The sequence below is a fragment of the Pinus tabuliformis genome, chromosome 9 (assembly GCF_031772625.1).
Source record: "Pinus tabuliformis cultivar Carrire ecotype Pingquan chromosome 9, CPIR1, whole genome shotgun sequence".
NCBI classification, from domain to species: domain Eukaryota; kingdom Viridiplantae; phylum Streptophyta; class Pinopsida; order Pinales; family Pinaceae; genus Pinus; species Pinus tabuliformis.
This window is the reverse complement of record NC_142307.1, coordinates 656,861,763-656,879,101: the sequence shown is the minus strand read 5'-3', so window position 1 is coordinate 656,879,101 and position 17,339 is coordinate 656,861,763. Positions and strand designations below refer to the sequence as shown.

General features: G+C 34.9%; 1 protein-coding gene across 1 annotated transcript; it reads right to left on the bottom strand.

Annotated features, from left to right (window-relative positions):
* Positions 1-5,578: 5,578 nt before the first annotated feature.
* On the bottom strand, positions 5,579-7,238 carry LOC149150365 (uncharacterized). Its single transcript, XM_089440175.1, has 2 exons — positions 6,804-7,238; positions 5,579-5,910 (listed from the first exon to the last, which is right to left on the bottom strand). Exons 1-2 carry the CDS (start codon positions 6,923-6,925, stop codon positions 5,700-5,702), a joined length of 333 nt encoding a protein of 110 aa, XP_089296301.1. The 5' UTR covers positions 6,926-7,238; the 3' UTR covers positions 5,579-5,699.
* Between the last annotated feature and the right edge of the window lie 10,101 nt (positions 7,239-17,339).

Genomic DNA, 17,339 nt, shown 5'->3' with positions numbered 1-17,339 from the left:
CCTACTAAAAAACTATCCCTCATAAGACTATTGGATTCTGAGCCTATCGACATTATATATCTTCAAGAAAACCTTGGTAGGGTTGATCAAATTATCTCAGTTATGCAATCTTTGAAGATGGGTTGGATTTTCATGCACATGATGTCATTGGAAGATATGGAGGCATTGCACTCAACATAAATCCTTGCACTATCAAGATTATTACTACATGGGGGGGAGCTGGCTTTATTGGCATGGACATTTATTCCTCAGAACTAGGGATGGATTTCAGAATCATCAATGTATATGCTCCTTGCCTCAATAGAGATAATTTTTGGAATCATCTTCTCAATTTATCCCTGGTCACCATAGACAATCTCATCCTGGGTGGGGATTTGAATTTTTCTATTGGATTTGGGGAATCTTGGGGAAGCAATGTGCAGCTGGATCCCCTATCAGACACTATGGCTCAAATTCTGGAGCAAAAACATTTGATTGATATCCCCATGAACAAGATACAACCTACTTAGCGTAACAGAAGAACAGGTGGAGCTGCCCTTGCTAGGCAATTGGACTAATTTCTAATCATGGAACACCTGGTACGAGCTTTGACCAATTATCGATAGTGGGTGGGATCTGGTGGTATCTCTGATCACTTTCCTATCTTCCTTAAACTATCTGGTCCCTTTCCTAAGCCTATGGCTCCCTTTAAATTCAACTCTACTTGGATGATGGACCCTAATTATACCAAAATGGTCAATGACTATTAGAAAGCACACCCTCCTTCTCAGGGAAGATCCATATCAGAAGGATTTTGCCATAATCTTCCTGAGATAAAGAGTTTATCTATTAAATGGGCAAAGGATAAGAGAGATCGGGATGATCAGACCCTTAGGAACATTGAAAACGTGTTGGTTGATCTTCTGGATGAACAGGGCAGAGGATTCACATCTGAAGAAGCGAAAAAAAATCTCACTGATCTAGAGACTCAAAGATCTAAGATCCTCAAAGAACGTGAGGAAACTTGGTGCCTTAGGAGTCGGGCTATATGGTTAAAGTTTAGAGACGATAATACCAAATTTTTCATAATTATGTGAAGGGGAGAAGGGACAACAACACCATTTGGAAAATGCCTGCTGAGCATGGTCAATTTGCGCACTCCTTCCAGCAACTGGCCCATCTAGGCAATTCACATTTCCAACAGCTCTTCAAGGCCCCTCCTGGAGCTACTATTGTTGAAATAATTCGAATTGTTGGATTGTTCCCTCACTATGTTGACCAAGAAGAATTGGAAAATCTTATCAGACCTATCACTATGGGGGAACTGGAAAGCACACTAAAATGGTTCAAACCCGGGTCTGGATGGGTGGTCTGTTGAATTCTACACAACCTTTTTTGACACCATTGAACAGGATCTCCTCAAAGTTGTGGAGGATTGCAGGTTAACTGAGCGAATGTATGAGGCTATCAATTCCACTTTCATTGCACTCATTCCTAAACTGGATTCCCCTAGATCATTCAATGATTTTAGACCTATTTCCCTCTGCAATTACCTCTACAATATTATTGCTAAGATTATTGCCAATCATCTCAAACCCATTTTATCTAATCACATCTTGCCTGAGCAATTTGCATTCTTGCATAATCATCAAATACATGAAGCTGTTGGTACTACACAGGAGGCCTTCCATTCCATTAAGATGAAACATCTTTAATGAGTCATTCTCAAGATCAATCTATCCAAGACATTTGATTGGGTTAGATGGCTACATAAGAATGATCCTCACCCACTTAGGCTTCCCTTATCCTTCATTAACTGGATCATGTGTTGCGTTACCACTGTGTCCTTCAGTGTCCTCATTAATGGTTTAGCCTCCAACGTTTTTCATGTTTAGTGTGGTCTCAGACAAGGATGCCCTATTTCCCCTCTCCTTTTTCTCTTGGTTATGGAAAGGCTTAGTCGACTAATCTTACAGGCTAGAAGGAAGGGACGATTATTGGATCTCAAGATAACTGATCATTGCAATATTACCCATCTCTTGTTTGTTGAAGATGTGTTCATTTTTCTCAATAGTAGTATTCGGGACTCCTCTATTTTCCATGATATTTTGATGCTCTTCTCAGCTGCTACAGGTATGGAATTTAACCGAATGAAATCTACTATTACATTCTCAGCTTGCTCTACATAGGAAATGTAGATTGCTACACAGAAATTTCCATTGCAAAGACTACAACTAGAAGATGGGCTCAAATATCTTGGGTTTCAAATCAAACCAAATATCTTGGGTTTCAAATCAAACCCCACTATTACAAAATTGCGGATTGGATATGTCTTTTGGCCAAGGTTGAAAAGAGATTACAGAATTGGAGCCATAGGTTCTTATCCAGAGCAGGGCGATTAGTCCTCATCAAATCGGTCCTGGAGGCAACTCCAGTGTGTTGGATGTCTTTGGCTTGGATCTCCAAAGGAATTCTTTCACAAATACAAAACATATGCTGTAGATTCCTTTGGAATGGATACAAGGAAGGTAAACCCTTTGCATGGGTGGGTTGGAGCCACATTGCACTCCCAAAGAAGTGGGGTGGCTGGGGCTTAAAAGACCTTCCATCTTTCACACACGCACTGGCTGCCAAGATGGGATGGCTTATTCTTACTTCACACAGTCTATGGACCGAAGTGGTGCACTATAAATATATTTAGCCCTTACAAAATATGGATTGGATCTGACTCCCTTCATGGCAAAGAATAGGTATATCTTCGATCTGGCGAGTTGTCTTACATACCCTTCCCACCATCAGAAACGGTCTTGTATGGTGCATTAGAGATGGCCAATCAGTGCGTATAGGCATGGATCCCTGGACAGGTTGTGGTAACACATATCGACTTCCTCCCGATCTCATTCTTTTCCTTAAGCAAAGAGAAATACACAGGCTTGCCAATATTGCTGATTTGGAGAACACTACCATATTTATTCAAGCATGGAAACACACTGATATATTGGGCATCCCTGTACAATGGCACTAGGCATGGTTAGATTATATAACTACATTGATAGAATCCCACATTTGCATCAAGGAGGTTGATGATGAACTCATTTGGGCCCAAGCTAGGCATGGTGTATACACTCCCAAAGAAGGTTATCCCATCATTTATGCCACTCACATGCCACTTGTGCTCATATATTGGTGGTGATCACTATCGAAGCTTAAAGCTCCTCCCCACACAAGATTGTTAATGTGGAATATCTTTATGAACAAGACTCCTATTGGGAGCGATCTGATGAAAAGATCCTTTCATGATCCCTCCTGGTGTGTTTTATGTCTTCAGGCTTAGGAAACAAATGACCATCTCTTTCTCCATTGCCCCACAGTGATTGATATCTGGTCGTAGGTTCTTACTTCTTCATCCATTACGAACCAGAAACATCATTGTCTTCCCCTGATCATCTGCTAAACCATTTGGCTGATTAGGAACGACATCATATTCAGAGACAGAGTTGTTTGCTGGCCTTTATCCATTTCCCAGATCATCAATGCCTATCATGAAATTCCAGACGATGACCCCACACCATTTGCATGGGTTATGATTCCTGAAGTCATTAACTGCAATCTTTCATGGTCATACTTTGATGGTGCTGCACAAGAACAAGGGTGTGGGGGAGGCAGGCGGTATTCTATTGCACCAATCTGAAAATCATGTTTTCCATATACAGATGGGCTTGGGGACTAGCACTAATAATTTTGTTGAACTCATCACCCTACGACACTTGCTCCACTTTGCACTCGCACATGGTTGCAGACATTTATAGATATTTGGGGACTCAAAAATCATCATTAACTGGTTCAATAACACATCTGCATGTCATATGCACTCTCTTAGAAATATTTTGGATGAAGTTATGCTTTTAAGATCAGGCTTCCGACCAGTTATCCAAGGTAGCCACGGTCCAGCGCAAGGGGATTTGGCTAATAAAGGAGCAGCAGGGAGCCAAACATTGTCAATACTATCATCGGCCACATTGTCAATACTATCACCAGCCTTACATTGATCAGTTCTACCCACAAGCCGATAGGTCCTAATTTTGCATTATATATCAGTGATTTTTATCAGTTTCTAGTTTTATATATTCTGTATATATCATTTACATTAACAATATATATCAGTCATTTTTATCAATTTATGGTTTTATATATTCTATATATATCATTACATGAACAATCATACTATACCCTCTATGGGTAATTTTGTATAGATATATTTTTTATGCATATGTTGCTCAGGCATCTACAACATGTAATTTTCTCAACTAATAGAAAATTGTGATTTTTCCCCAAGAAAAAAAAAAAACTACTCTTCTTGATATATATTTAAAAAGGAATTAAATATATTAATAACCAAAGAGTAATATATAAATAAAATAAAATGGAATTACATTCTAATAGATAATATATTATAATATATAAAATTATTTATTAGGAAGAAATTTAGTTACTATAATTATAATATTATTTTTTATTACCTTTTGACTTTTTAACATTATAATATTATCTAGCCATTTTTTATAGCAGTTGATGGTCAACCTAGTCAACCTAGCCATTGGGAAGATCTACTCTCCCTATTTAATTTGCAGCCATGATCTGACTCCTCAACTTGTCCTGACGATGAACCACACTAGTTGGTTCGAAACGTGTCGACAAAGGTTTTCTACATGTGATTTACCCCGAAACACTTCTTATAATACCCATTCTGATCTTAGATATATTTTTAATGAATAGAAAATATGAAAAGCATTACAGAAAAATAGAAATCCAATTTAACTCCCGATCTATTAAAGGCCAAGATGATCATATTTCTTTGAACTCTAAAAAAAATTGTACCTCAAAACATTTGATCCCTCTAAATCAGAAATTACCATGAATGTAAAATGATTTAATTATTAATTATAATTGTAATTATTTATTTATTTTTTATATTTTATTTTATTTTTATATAATTTGACAAATTTTATTTTTATTTTAATATAATGTTTACCTAACCATGTTTATGTAACACATCACGAGAGGAAAATCTCTCTTCTAGATGGAGAGGGTCTTGAAGAATTTTAGGGTAGTTAGTAGTTGATTTGATTTTATCTAAATGATTGTTAGTTGATTTGATTTTCACTGTTAGATGATTTGACTTTGATTGTGATGGCCTTCCACCAAGATCCACTTCAGAGGAGAAAAAGTGGTGTGTGGTTTAAATTTCGAGATATAAAAAGTGGTGTGTAGTTTAAACTTCGAGATATAAAACGACCATTTGTTGCTCGCCCTCCCTAACTTTCTAATTTTAATAAAAGCCAAATTTGTTTTTTCGTCATTCTCTTTTTTAATAATGTTGATAAAAGCACCGGAATTGGCCATTGAAACTTTGAAAATGCAGAGAAGTGAATCTGTTAACAATGCAAAAGTTAAAAGTTTAATCTTCCTAAGAGCCATGTTTGTTTTAATTCAGCACGCTGACATGTCTTTATACGTCTACAATATGAAAATGCTGACTTCTGGTTTTGCAACCTGTCACAAATACTTACATCCCTTGGAATTTACATTTTGGCAGCACTGAAATTCATGAGCGCTACATCTCTATCAATCTTCAAGGAAATTACAAGTATTCCATAGGCTTTCTTTTCATGTGAAGTAAGCTGTGATGAATGTTGAAAGACAAGCTGATGAACTGTCAGTCAGTGCTCAAATTTGTAATGCTTGTCCACAGCTACAGACACGTCCCAGGTGCAGTTCATCCCCTTTGGAATGACCACCAAATCACCTGCACCGAAATCTACGTACTGATCTGGAGATCCTTTCATATATGCTCTCACCTTACCTCTCACAAGGTAAAATGTCTCCTCTGCCTCGAATTTCAGTAGAAACTTTCCTGGAGGACATCCCCACCTGTTACATGAAGAGTTTGTTTAATCAATAAATTTAATTAGGTATTTGGTTGATTCTATCATGAAAGATCAATATTTAACTTTTTTTGGAATGGGTTTTTAGAATAGATTCAAAAAATTAAAATATATTGATGGTGTAGATTTAATAGTTTGAGAATATTTTTATTGGTATATTCAATTTAGCTGATAAAATTAAGAATTTTCAAATTATTTTCTCATTTCAAAACTTAAATGATATATATTTTAATAACCATCTACATTTATCAACTACTAACATTAAATACTTAGTTAATTTCACGCTAAATAAATATCTCAAAAATCTAGATAAAAAGAAAAAATGCAATAATCTACTCCATATCTTTACTAAAAACACCCACCAAAGAAAGCATCCTTGAAAACATCCCTGAGAATTCGGAGAGAAAAATAACTTTAAAAAAGCTCTGAAATATCATTTCAATATTGAAGACCAGAAATATGTTTTCAGAATATTCATATTCATCCCAACAATCCAACTCTTAAAGTCATTCAGAGAAAAACCAGCAGCATCCTTTCAGAATAATACTGAACCGTATGGCTTGAGCAGAATAATAATTTACCTTTGAAACTTGCGAAAATGTCCAACTGGGTATGAACATTTGGTCAGTTTTACCAAATTCAAAATTCATTACCTAGTAAACCAAATGCTTTAAGCTCAGTTTTCATACCCCTCTGGTATATGTTTCAGCTAAAGCCACCAGCATACATGATTAGGAACAAAATTTATTAAAAATATTGCAGAAATTTTCGTGAGCCTTAAACTCTCTGGATTTATAAGATCTTCAACCTAAATCTCTGAACTATATTTTGATGAGTAAACATAATTAACCACAAAAAGAATGAAGAGATGAAACTTACTTGGGCCAAGAACGGATATCAAGATCGGACAAATGAGACTGCGAGGGGCCCCTCTCGATTCTGACTCCATATTTCTCCTCCACATTGCCACAGGCATCCTCATTCCCAATCCCTTCTGCCATATCAATATATCAACTGATCGATCAATCAACGGCCTAATTATCTATGATCTATCTGTGCGTTAAATTGGGAATTACAAGCTCTGTATTCTGCCACAATTCCCTTCATATTCTCCCATGGCATCAACGAACCGACCCAGTTTCTTCTTTCTGAAAACGCAAACCACTCATGGAAAATGACAGGAAAAAACAAAGTATTTAATGTGAGATTTGTAGAGACAAAGCAGGAGCATTCGCTGCAAAATATGGGCGAATGCGCTGCAAGATATGGGCGAATACACACGCTGTTAATGATATGATTTGGACAGGGTAATTGTTTAAAGAACGTGAAAAAACATGGGAGCTCACAAGGTCAAAGCTTGACGAAGATTTGGTACCTTGCATGAATGTCGCACCTCCATTAACTGGTGTGCACTTTGACGCCATCCAACAAGAGATCTCGTCTCCGATATCCTTGTAAATATATATATATACTTGCACCTTTCTTTTCCATTAAGAAAAGTAAGTAATTTTATTAGTAAATATAAAATTGCATAGGCATATGCATGTGCTTTTAGCAGGCTGGAAAAGTAAAGACGGTCTCCGATTTCTTAAAAAAAAATCGCTATATCTCTCATAAAATATAAAATTACATAGGCATATGCATGTGCTTTTTAGCACGCTGGAAAAACAAAGATCGTTTCTGATTAAAAAAAAAAACTATTATCTCTCCATAAACCCAAACCAGAGACACCCAAAACCACATATAAGACCATAACTGTAACCGTCTAGAAACATCCATCTGACTGTTCCACTTATACATTAGAGTCCATTGATTATGGCTATACAATGATACCAGATAGGAAGACTATATTCATAAATACTGAAATCATATAAAAATTGTTTGGTTAAAGATCATATATTAGCTGCCTCTGGCCGAAGATTTGCCAGAAAAGGTTTGTGAATTTTTTTTTTTAATGCTTACTGATTTGTCATAATCTTATAGCCTAAGTAAAACTTGTTTTAGAGAAAGTTCTATTTTTGTGTTCGGTTCCCTGTAAATATGTTCATACGAAATATGATTAAAAGGTTGTTTAAGCAAATAAACTTCTCACAAATAAGTATCAATGTGTATAAAACAAAACTGCTTACCATTAAACCATTTGACAATGATCAAAATACATGCACTTGACAATGATCAAAATACATACAGTTATTCATTAGATAGTGGTATATTATTTATGGCTTGGTTTAAGCTTGTTAATGTATATTTTTCTTGATTTAGCAATGTGTTTTTTTTTAAATCTTCAAAATAATTACTTAAATTTTATAATTCTTATTTGTAATTATAATCAGCATGAGTCCATAGGGATTAAATTTTTTCATGTGCAAACTTTTTTAGAGTGTAAAATATAATGTGTTATTTTTCATTGTTTAAATATACACATATTATTTTAAATGATATATAATATATACTTACTTGACATTAAAATATTTTACATAATATGTATATAAAGACATTTTATGACGCAAATTAAAATGGTTTTTTATTATTAACATATTTTAAATATATGTCAATATTAATTCGTATTAAAATATTTTTTCAATAATCAAATTATAAGATTTAAACATCTTACTCACAATTTAGTTATTTCTAATTACTTTACTAATATATTTATTTTTTTATTATTATAATCGACATACTAAATTGTAGAATAAACCTCTCCACTCAATAATTTTTTATATCCAAACATATCTATACACTCTATAAATATATAATTTTCCATTCAAATCACATATATTTTTTTTGGATATCTCATATAGCAACAACTTTTTAAACCGGCAGAACTCCATTTACTTTTTAAGGTTTTGTTCTATTGTTTTAGAATGAATTGTTTTAGAAGGATAGTTTAGTACATGGACATTTGATGGTCACAAAGTTGTTTTTTCTTCTATATAAAAGTCTGGGTTTTGTTTTTTGTATGAATGTAATTTTTTATATTTTAATTAAAAATTGAGATTTTTAATAATAATAATAATATTTTTTAATTAAATTTAAATAAAATATTAAAAAAACGATATTTATATTACACTTATTTATTAATAATTATGAATGGTCCGTAAAGGTCATTTTCTTACCTATCTTGAAGGCCAGGGATTTTTTTTCGAGAGGTTCATTCTCATTAACTTGTCACGAGATATCAACGAACATATTAGATTTTATGAGATACTACTATGATTATAAATTTTATAATTGGTTTATTCCTTACGCATTTATGGAATTCAAAATATAGTCAAGGGATCCTTTTTTTCGAGAGGTTCATGTTCATTAACTTGTCACGAGACATCAACTAACATATCAGATTTTATGAGAAAACCAGTGCACACGTAAAGCTAAAAGAAGAGAGAAAACAAATGAAAAAGAAAGGAAGGTGTAAAGTTGTTTTCAAATAATGGCTTTCTGTTACTTTCTATTATATTTTATGGTATTTTAAATAACTATATTAATTATATAAACATGGAAGTATATAAGTTCAATAGGTTAAAAAAATTAATATAAAAGTGAGATATAATTTTGTTTTCAAAGTTTTAGATATATATTATGAATGGCTTTTGGTATATAGGTATGGTATAGTTTTCATATTTAAATATTTAGGTTAATTAGTAATTTTTAAGGTTTATGCGTTATGTATAGGTTTTAAAGTATGATAATTTGTTATATTTCAACCATATATAAATTATTAGAATCTAAGATTGTAATAACACGGTATCATTTATAATATATATGATATTTTGAGATAAAGTTTTATTTTTATTTTCAAAAATTAATATTTAGGTTTCAAACGAATAGATGGATGCATTGATCAAACAGATCAATTTGTCTATTTCACAAGTTCTTCTTTACCTTATTTTACAAGTTGCAATTTCGTTGACTTGGCTATGTGGATACGCATCTATGTCAACTCATCTACATGCCAAGTCTCTACTAACTTAAATCACCAAGAAGTTCATGCAAACTTTGTATTCTTTATTGATCTCATAATACGTTTCTTGACTCAACGAGGATTTCAACTCTCCACACATGGAGTTACTGTAGGATTTATCCAAACCCCCTTCTAATCTTATCAAGGTTAATCCTCTCATAGATATATTGTCTTCTTTTAGGATTAGATGCATAGATTGTGTTATTCGCATAGTTGACTCTTATTCACCACATGAGTAATTAACATAACACACAACAATACAAATATTCATACACACAACATTTGGTGAATTTGCATTTCCATTTAAACTAAGTAAAAATGTACATGCATCAACTCAGAAAACTATCTTCTTGTTCCTCTCTTAACTTGATTCTACCTTTATTTGGTCGTTAGCCTTGCTTGTAGGCTTACAATGATTAAATACGAAGTTAGAAGAAAATAGATTTTCCTACATCCATAAATCACTCCCTAGTTTATTCCCTAAACGTCTTGTGTTTTCCAAGGTAAATTAGCTTTTTCCTTATGGACAAAATCTCACCTATCCATAGTTTTTCTAAAACTATGACTCATATAGTTCTAAAACTCATAATATATCTCAACTTGGAAAATACAATTTATTTACATAGAAGAATATAAATTATTCTCAAAATTTAAGACCCCTCTGTGGCTTGGAACCTCTAATGTTCCTGCATCACTACAATGGGAACAAGGGCACTATATTAAGATCTCACATAACAAGGATGGGGTTCGAGGCTTGGAACATGGTTTAGCATGCTCAAAAAATGGTGGAATTCATATTTAATAGATCATTCTATCTCACAAGCCAAGCAAATATCCTTAGATTGCCACACAAGGATTGCAAAGGAAATATTTGATCTATAAGAGAGATATAAACACCATCTACAGGTTTTATGTAGAAAGGATGCATTTCAAAGACCAAGATATAATTTACAATTTACAATTAGAGACTTGGGCAACAATAGTTGTCTCTAGGGCTCATAGGCCATGCATAAGCGTCCAAACAATGGCACAAGAATTAGAGAGTGAATATTTGGCATGGAAGTGGGATATGGGTATCATATAAGTTTTATGTGTTAAGGATGGTTTTTCAATCTTAAGCCATACCACTAGCTTGAAAACCTTGGACTGGGGCCTTAAAAGTTGTTTTTATGGCTCATGGTCCATGCATTAGGCCTAGTGTCATCACATAGGCCATATAGAGGGAATTTTTTGCCTATGATTAAAGTATAGGAGCTACTTTGAGGTTTATGTACCAAGGATAGATCTTAAGCCCTCGTCCAAAGCTAAAAACTTATGATTTACGCCTTAAAATTTACTTTTAGAACCTATGGCCATGAATAGGGTCCTATACCACTATAAAGGTTATATAGAGGGATCCTTTACCCTACTAGTATGATATGGGGACTATTTTCATCATTTTCACAAAAAGGATGGGTGTCAGAGATTGGGCTATGGTCTGGGATGGTTGTAAACTAGAAAGTAATGCCCTAACAATTACTTTTGAGATTCATAAGCCATGTCTACATCCCTAAACAATCATACAAGCCTTACAAAGAAAGTGGCTTGACTTGTGAGTGTGATATGGGCATCACTTTCAAGATTAGTTCAATAAGGAAAGGTATATAAGACTAGGATAAAGTATGGGTTAAACCTAGTGACTTAAGAAATAACAATTGCTTATAATGCTCATAGGCCATGCAAATGACCTTAGACCGCCATATAGGAATTATAGATGGAAAATTTGATATATGAATGATATATGGGGACCATTATATAATTTGGCACCATGGTTTAGAGCAAAAGATTATGGACTCATACCTCAATATTTTATTTTAGGGTTAATGAGCCATTAAAAAGGCTCAAATCGACCACACATGACCGATGGAGGAATTTTTTGTACTATGACTAGGATATTGAAATTTTTTGAGATATTTCAATGATGACCCTAAGGACCTAGGTTGTTGTGCAATGTTAAAATTATGGGTGTATATACTAATATTTGTTACTAAAAATCACAGGCCATGTGATGATCCCAAAACAACCACATAGGATATATTGAGGGGATATTTTCTCAATGTATGGCATGGATGTGATTTAAGGATTTTGCTTCAACATAAGTTCTTTGAACCTTAGCCATGGCTTAGCACTAAAACCAAGGACTTAATCCCTAACATTTAATTCTAGATGTCATGGGTCATTCATGAGGCCCTAAACCACCACCACATAGGCCCCTCAAATGTAATCATAGATCTACAAGTTGGATATATGCACCATTTCGTGGTTTTATATGAGAAGAATGGGTTAAGGATTATGTCATGTTTTAAGGCCAAAAAATATTGACTTGATCCTAATGGTTACTTGGTCCTAATGGCCTATGCACATACCTCTAAACCATCACATCGAATTATTGTTGCAATATTTTCCCTAAAAGTGAGATATGGGAATCTTTTTGAAGTTTTTTTGCAAGAGGGATGGGTATTTTTACTTAGACCATGGTATAAACCCAAAAAATAGGGACTTTGGTCATGTTAGTTTCTTTAATGGTGCAGGGTCCATTGACTTGGCTATAAAGAGTTATATAATCCATATTTAGGGATCATCAACATAAAATTGGTGCATGGAAACCATTTAAAAGGTTTGGCCTAATAGTTTTTCTCTTGGAATGCAACTTATGATCTAACACTAAAAACAAGGGACTTGGCCCCTAATAGTTTCTTCTTGTTTCATGGTTCATGCATGAGACCATAGGCTACCACACACACCCTATAGAAGGAATAATTTTCAATGTATGACTAGTATATGAGCACCATTTTGAGGTTTCTCACCGTTGCTATCGGTCCCAATGCCTAAGGCATAATTTGTAACCAAAAGTTAACGTCTTATTTCCTATTAATCATTACAATGGATCATGGGCCATGCATAAGTACCCAAACCACCACAAAATCCCTATAAATAAAATCTTTAACCTATGAGTGCAATATAGGTGTAACACTCCCTCCCACCCCCTTGTTCTATCGTGGGTTGTGTAAGGTGTTACTTACTTTTCTAACTCAACCTCCAAGGTCTATTATGATGATGGGGTTACAAAAATCCTTCTATTTCAAAGTTTGTGGAATTAAATTTTGATACCATCATCGCATACAACTCGACGAGAGTTTTCCGTGATATCAATCTGACTCTCGAATTGAATGTTATGCTCATTTGAAATCTCACCAATTAAACTATGCCACCTTAGCAATGGACCACCACGTATGACCCACGTGTGTCCCGCATGGTCATTCCACGTCACCCTGAGAAATTCAACCTCACTCATGGATAATACACAACATCCACGTAGATTTTATGGCGCTCCCACATTAACCTTAGTATTTGGGTCCCACTAGGCTAACCCCTTTGTGTTTTGTAGCAAATTTACACTATATTTGATGCTATAGAAATATGTCATGTTAATAGTTATCCCTTTTTTCCACACCCCCAGATCCTCGAATGTCGGATACATGTAACTTTGTGGAGAAATCTAGTCTCAGTTCTATCCAAAACTTTTTATCTGTGTTTCACTCTGCCAACATAGGATTCCACAAATCCCATAAGAATTATTTGTTGTAGAGAAATTCGATCTATGCATACAATTTACCCAAGCGGGGACCACCCCAAAATACTAACAATTTTATATTTTTTCCTATGTGGTTCATGAACCCCAGATATCAATGATTGTTACATCCATAGAATATTTGTACCAAACAGATCCACCTAAAGGGATAATTTCTTGTCGCTCAATCACAGAGCCTGACCCTGAGGGTGTCGAGAGAATTGAACCCGTGGCCTCTCAATAACAAAGGTGCTTTAACAATGTGGACTTGGCTAATTGAGATAACCCTCGAGGCTTACTAACAATTACACACACACATTTGGTTCAACTTAGATCCAGATGACTTTCCATAGTGAACATGTCTAGATCATCTGGTTGTTCGGATTTCTAGATGCATCCAACCTTAAAGTTATCAAACTTCCACCTTCTTCAATATTCGAACATAAGGCATGTTTATGGGAGACATGATCCCATGTAACATTGGATACACCCACACTTGAGTGACAAATTAATCGTTTGAACTAAATGCGAAAACCATCCAAAGAGAAATATGACCCCAGATTGATTTTTGACTTCTACTAAAACTGCAAAAAAGGAACTTAAGGATATTTCATCTTAGCGTACCAATTCTTTTGCTAAGAAAATCAAGTCATTGAGGCAGTGACAAAGTCGAAAATTCAAATTATTATAGATACTTTGTTGTGTTCAAATGATTTTAAGGCACTAACATATTTTCAACCCACCATAAATTCTAAGTATTGGGAAGAACTAATCCTAGAGGCCAAAAAAAGTCACGAGTACAAACATTCTAGCCTAACTATCTATAGTGATTTAAATATTTCCCTGAATAGAAATAGTCAATCCAAATCCCTATCAAGAAGACATATTGCTTATTGCATGCTAATACAAGAACACTACAGACCCAACTAAATAGTGAATCACATAACATATAGCAACATGTGTAAGTGAGCATAATATTTCACAATCATCTCAACAATTCATAGAATAATAATTCTCAACATTAAACAGACCTTCAATAATTCCACCATATATGAGATAATTTGTAGTTTCTAAATTCTATAACATAATTTAACAATACTAAATATGCATGTAACCAAGAATACACAGAGCAACTTCAACCATGGATATACAGTGCTCTTAGGCACTCGTTCATGAATTATACAAAAGCATATTTCAACTTATTATCATTATTGGCATAAATCAACATTCATAAATCAATATAGATAACCATGATACTTATATAAGTATGTTAATTCAACTAGCAACTAGAGAACAACCTTCCATTCTCCACCTAACTGTAGGGCAACAACACTGCAATGTTTCTTACCGCTGACTAGCCTGACCTAGATCCAGGGTCTGAGGGAAATTCTTACAGAGTGGTAATTCACACCAATGGATAGGTAAAACACTCAAAGGATGGGGTTCATTGTCCAGGTGGTTTAATAATTATACAACAAGACCAAAGTGACCCACTTACTATTCGAGGTTCAAACACAGGGTACACCCAAATACAAGGAAATAGACGTGTTGCTAAGTTTTCAATGGACTAAATCCACTATGCCAGTGGCTTTTTTCACAACAATTTGACAAGAACTAATTATTGGTTTCACAGATACAACAAGTAATTAGTGGTTTCATAGCAAACAACAAGAACCCAAGAATTTCACTACCAAAAGTTAGCACCTAATGGATATGTGGTTTCATAGAAAATTAGAAGGCATTAAGTGGTTTCAAATACACAACAAGAACTTAGTGGTTGAACTTCAATCCTGAAGCAACAAATTGGTAACACAGTAGTTAACACCAAACACATGTAACCCTTGAGCACCCAAATCAAATGAACCAAACAACCAACCCTCATTTCACTATTTTTGCATATATATGTACAAATCCATCCACATCCCTTCACAAAACCAAGAGAGTGCACCTCCTTGGACCCTCAGTTTCCTTTCCTCCACCATTATCTCCTTGATCTGCGATAGGGAAGAATAAGGATGGACCTCCCATTCCAATTTTTTCTTCATAAATGAGTTGTCAGCAATGTTTTCGTTAGAAACAAGGACAATACTAAGAAGGGGGTGAATCAGTATTGTAGGAAATTTAAAAATTTATTTTCACTAGTAAATAATACTAGGACACAATTAAATACTTTAACAACAATTCATATTAGCATCAAAAGAATCAAGACAAGAAGCAGAAACTATCATGCATGGATTCTTCAAAATTTCCTTCAATTATTTCCACAAAGGCAAGCTTCTACTTGTTGTTACAAAGTTCACTGGATACAACTAGAAGTAATCTAATACTTCTTGATTTACCAGCCACTACTTGAATGAGCTACAACCCCTGATCTGCAAGCTACCACTTGCCTGACCTTAATGATTCATCTTTCATTAAATTTTCTAACTCAAATCATGAAAGCCAATTCCTTTCACAAAAAAATAAATATCTCTCTTCAACCACTCACCATAATCACCATAAAATTGTCGAAAAATATGGTAGCCATGGTCGGTATTTTCATCTAGAAAAAGAAATTGAAAATTAATTTTTTTAAATTTGCCTCCAAAATCAATAGGTTGGTTGCGCGCCTAAGAGGCACCCATTTGACCCCCACTTGAAGGCTATATAAATTAGTCCATTTCTCCTCATTTGGACACATCATTTTTGTCTCATGCATCTTTGATCCAGCGAAATTACAGGATGGCCAAAATTTAGGAAGATGTTGAAATTTCAGGAGGAGACCAAAATTCTAGGGAGGGCCACAATTTCAGGGACTTGTATTTTGACATGGCACCTCATCATGATTCTAGTTACTGTTTTGGTTATTATTCTGCTATTATTTTCGTTTTCCAAAGGAAAAATCGTAATTTTATTAATGAAAACAAAATTACATTTTGCAAATGTTGAAATGCATTACATCAAACAGTTGAAAGGCTGTTGATCAGAGGTTCATGTAAAACAAATTAATTTACAATTATGCAGACTAATTTACATGAAGGGGAGAGTCATGTTTTTCTCCCATTCTTCTTTTCAACCTTGCACCACTCCCCTTGAGTTGGCATCGAAGATACAAGTGCAAGTGAGTTGAATGCATCAGGTTGGGGATTGTCCTTATCCGAATTTGAATTGTCTGGTGTATGCAGTCGTTTTGCTCCACTTGAGTCCTTTGCCTCAGGCATCTTTTCCGGCTGTGATTCCATAGGATCTTGTGGATTTTTCTCATGTGCTTCTGGTTCTTTGTCTGCCTGGTTATTCTCATTGGGCATGGGGTATTCCACAGCCACTTCCTCCTCATCAGAGTCGTGGGGGGGAAATTGCCAACCCTTGGGTTGTTTCCCTATTTTCTTTTTTCTTCATGTCTCTTTTTTGGCTTCCGGGCATGTGTTTTGCAGATGTCCTGTTTTCCTACAAATTATGCATCTAAATGATGTGTTTTCATAGTCCAGTATCTGTGTCCAGCTCCGTTGTTGGTGTTTCAGCAGCATGCGATCCGGTAGTCCTTTGCTAAGATCTACTTCCACACAAATATGAGCGAAAGTGTATACTCTTTCCTCTAGTCTTTGTGTGTTCATTTTGATATATCACCCAATGGAGTTGCCAATACCAGCTAGGACCTATTGGTCCCAAAAATGTAATGGTAGATTATGTTGTCGAACCCAAACCGGCATACTTGAAACAACCATAGTATTAGCATCAAAATCTGGAAACCAAGGTGTGAGGAAGAGGCTTGTGGATCCCCAAAACCATGGTCCTTTTTGTAGTATAATGTCCCTCACCTTGGCTAAATGAAATTTGACAATGAAAAACCCTTTTGAGCATAGGT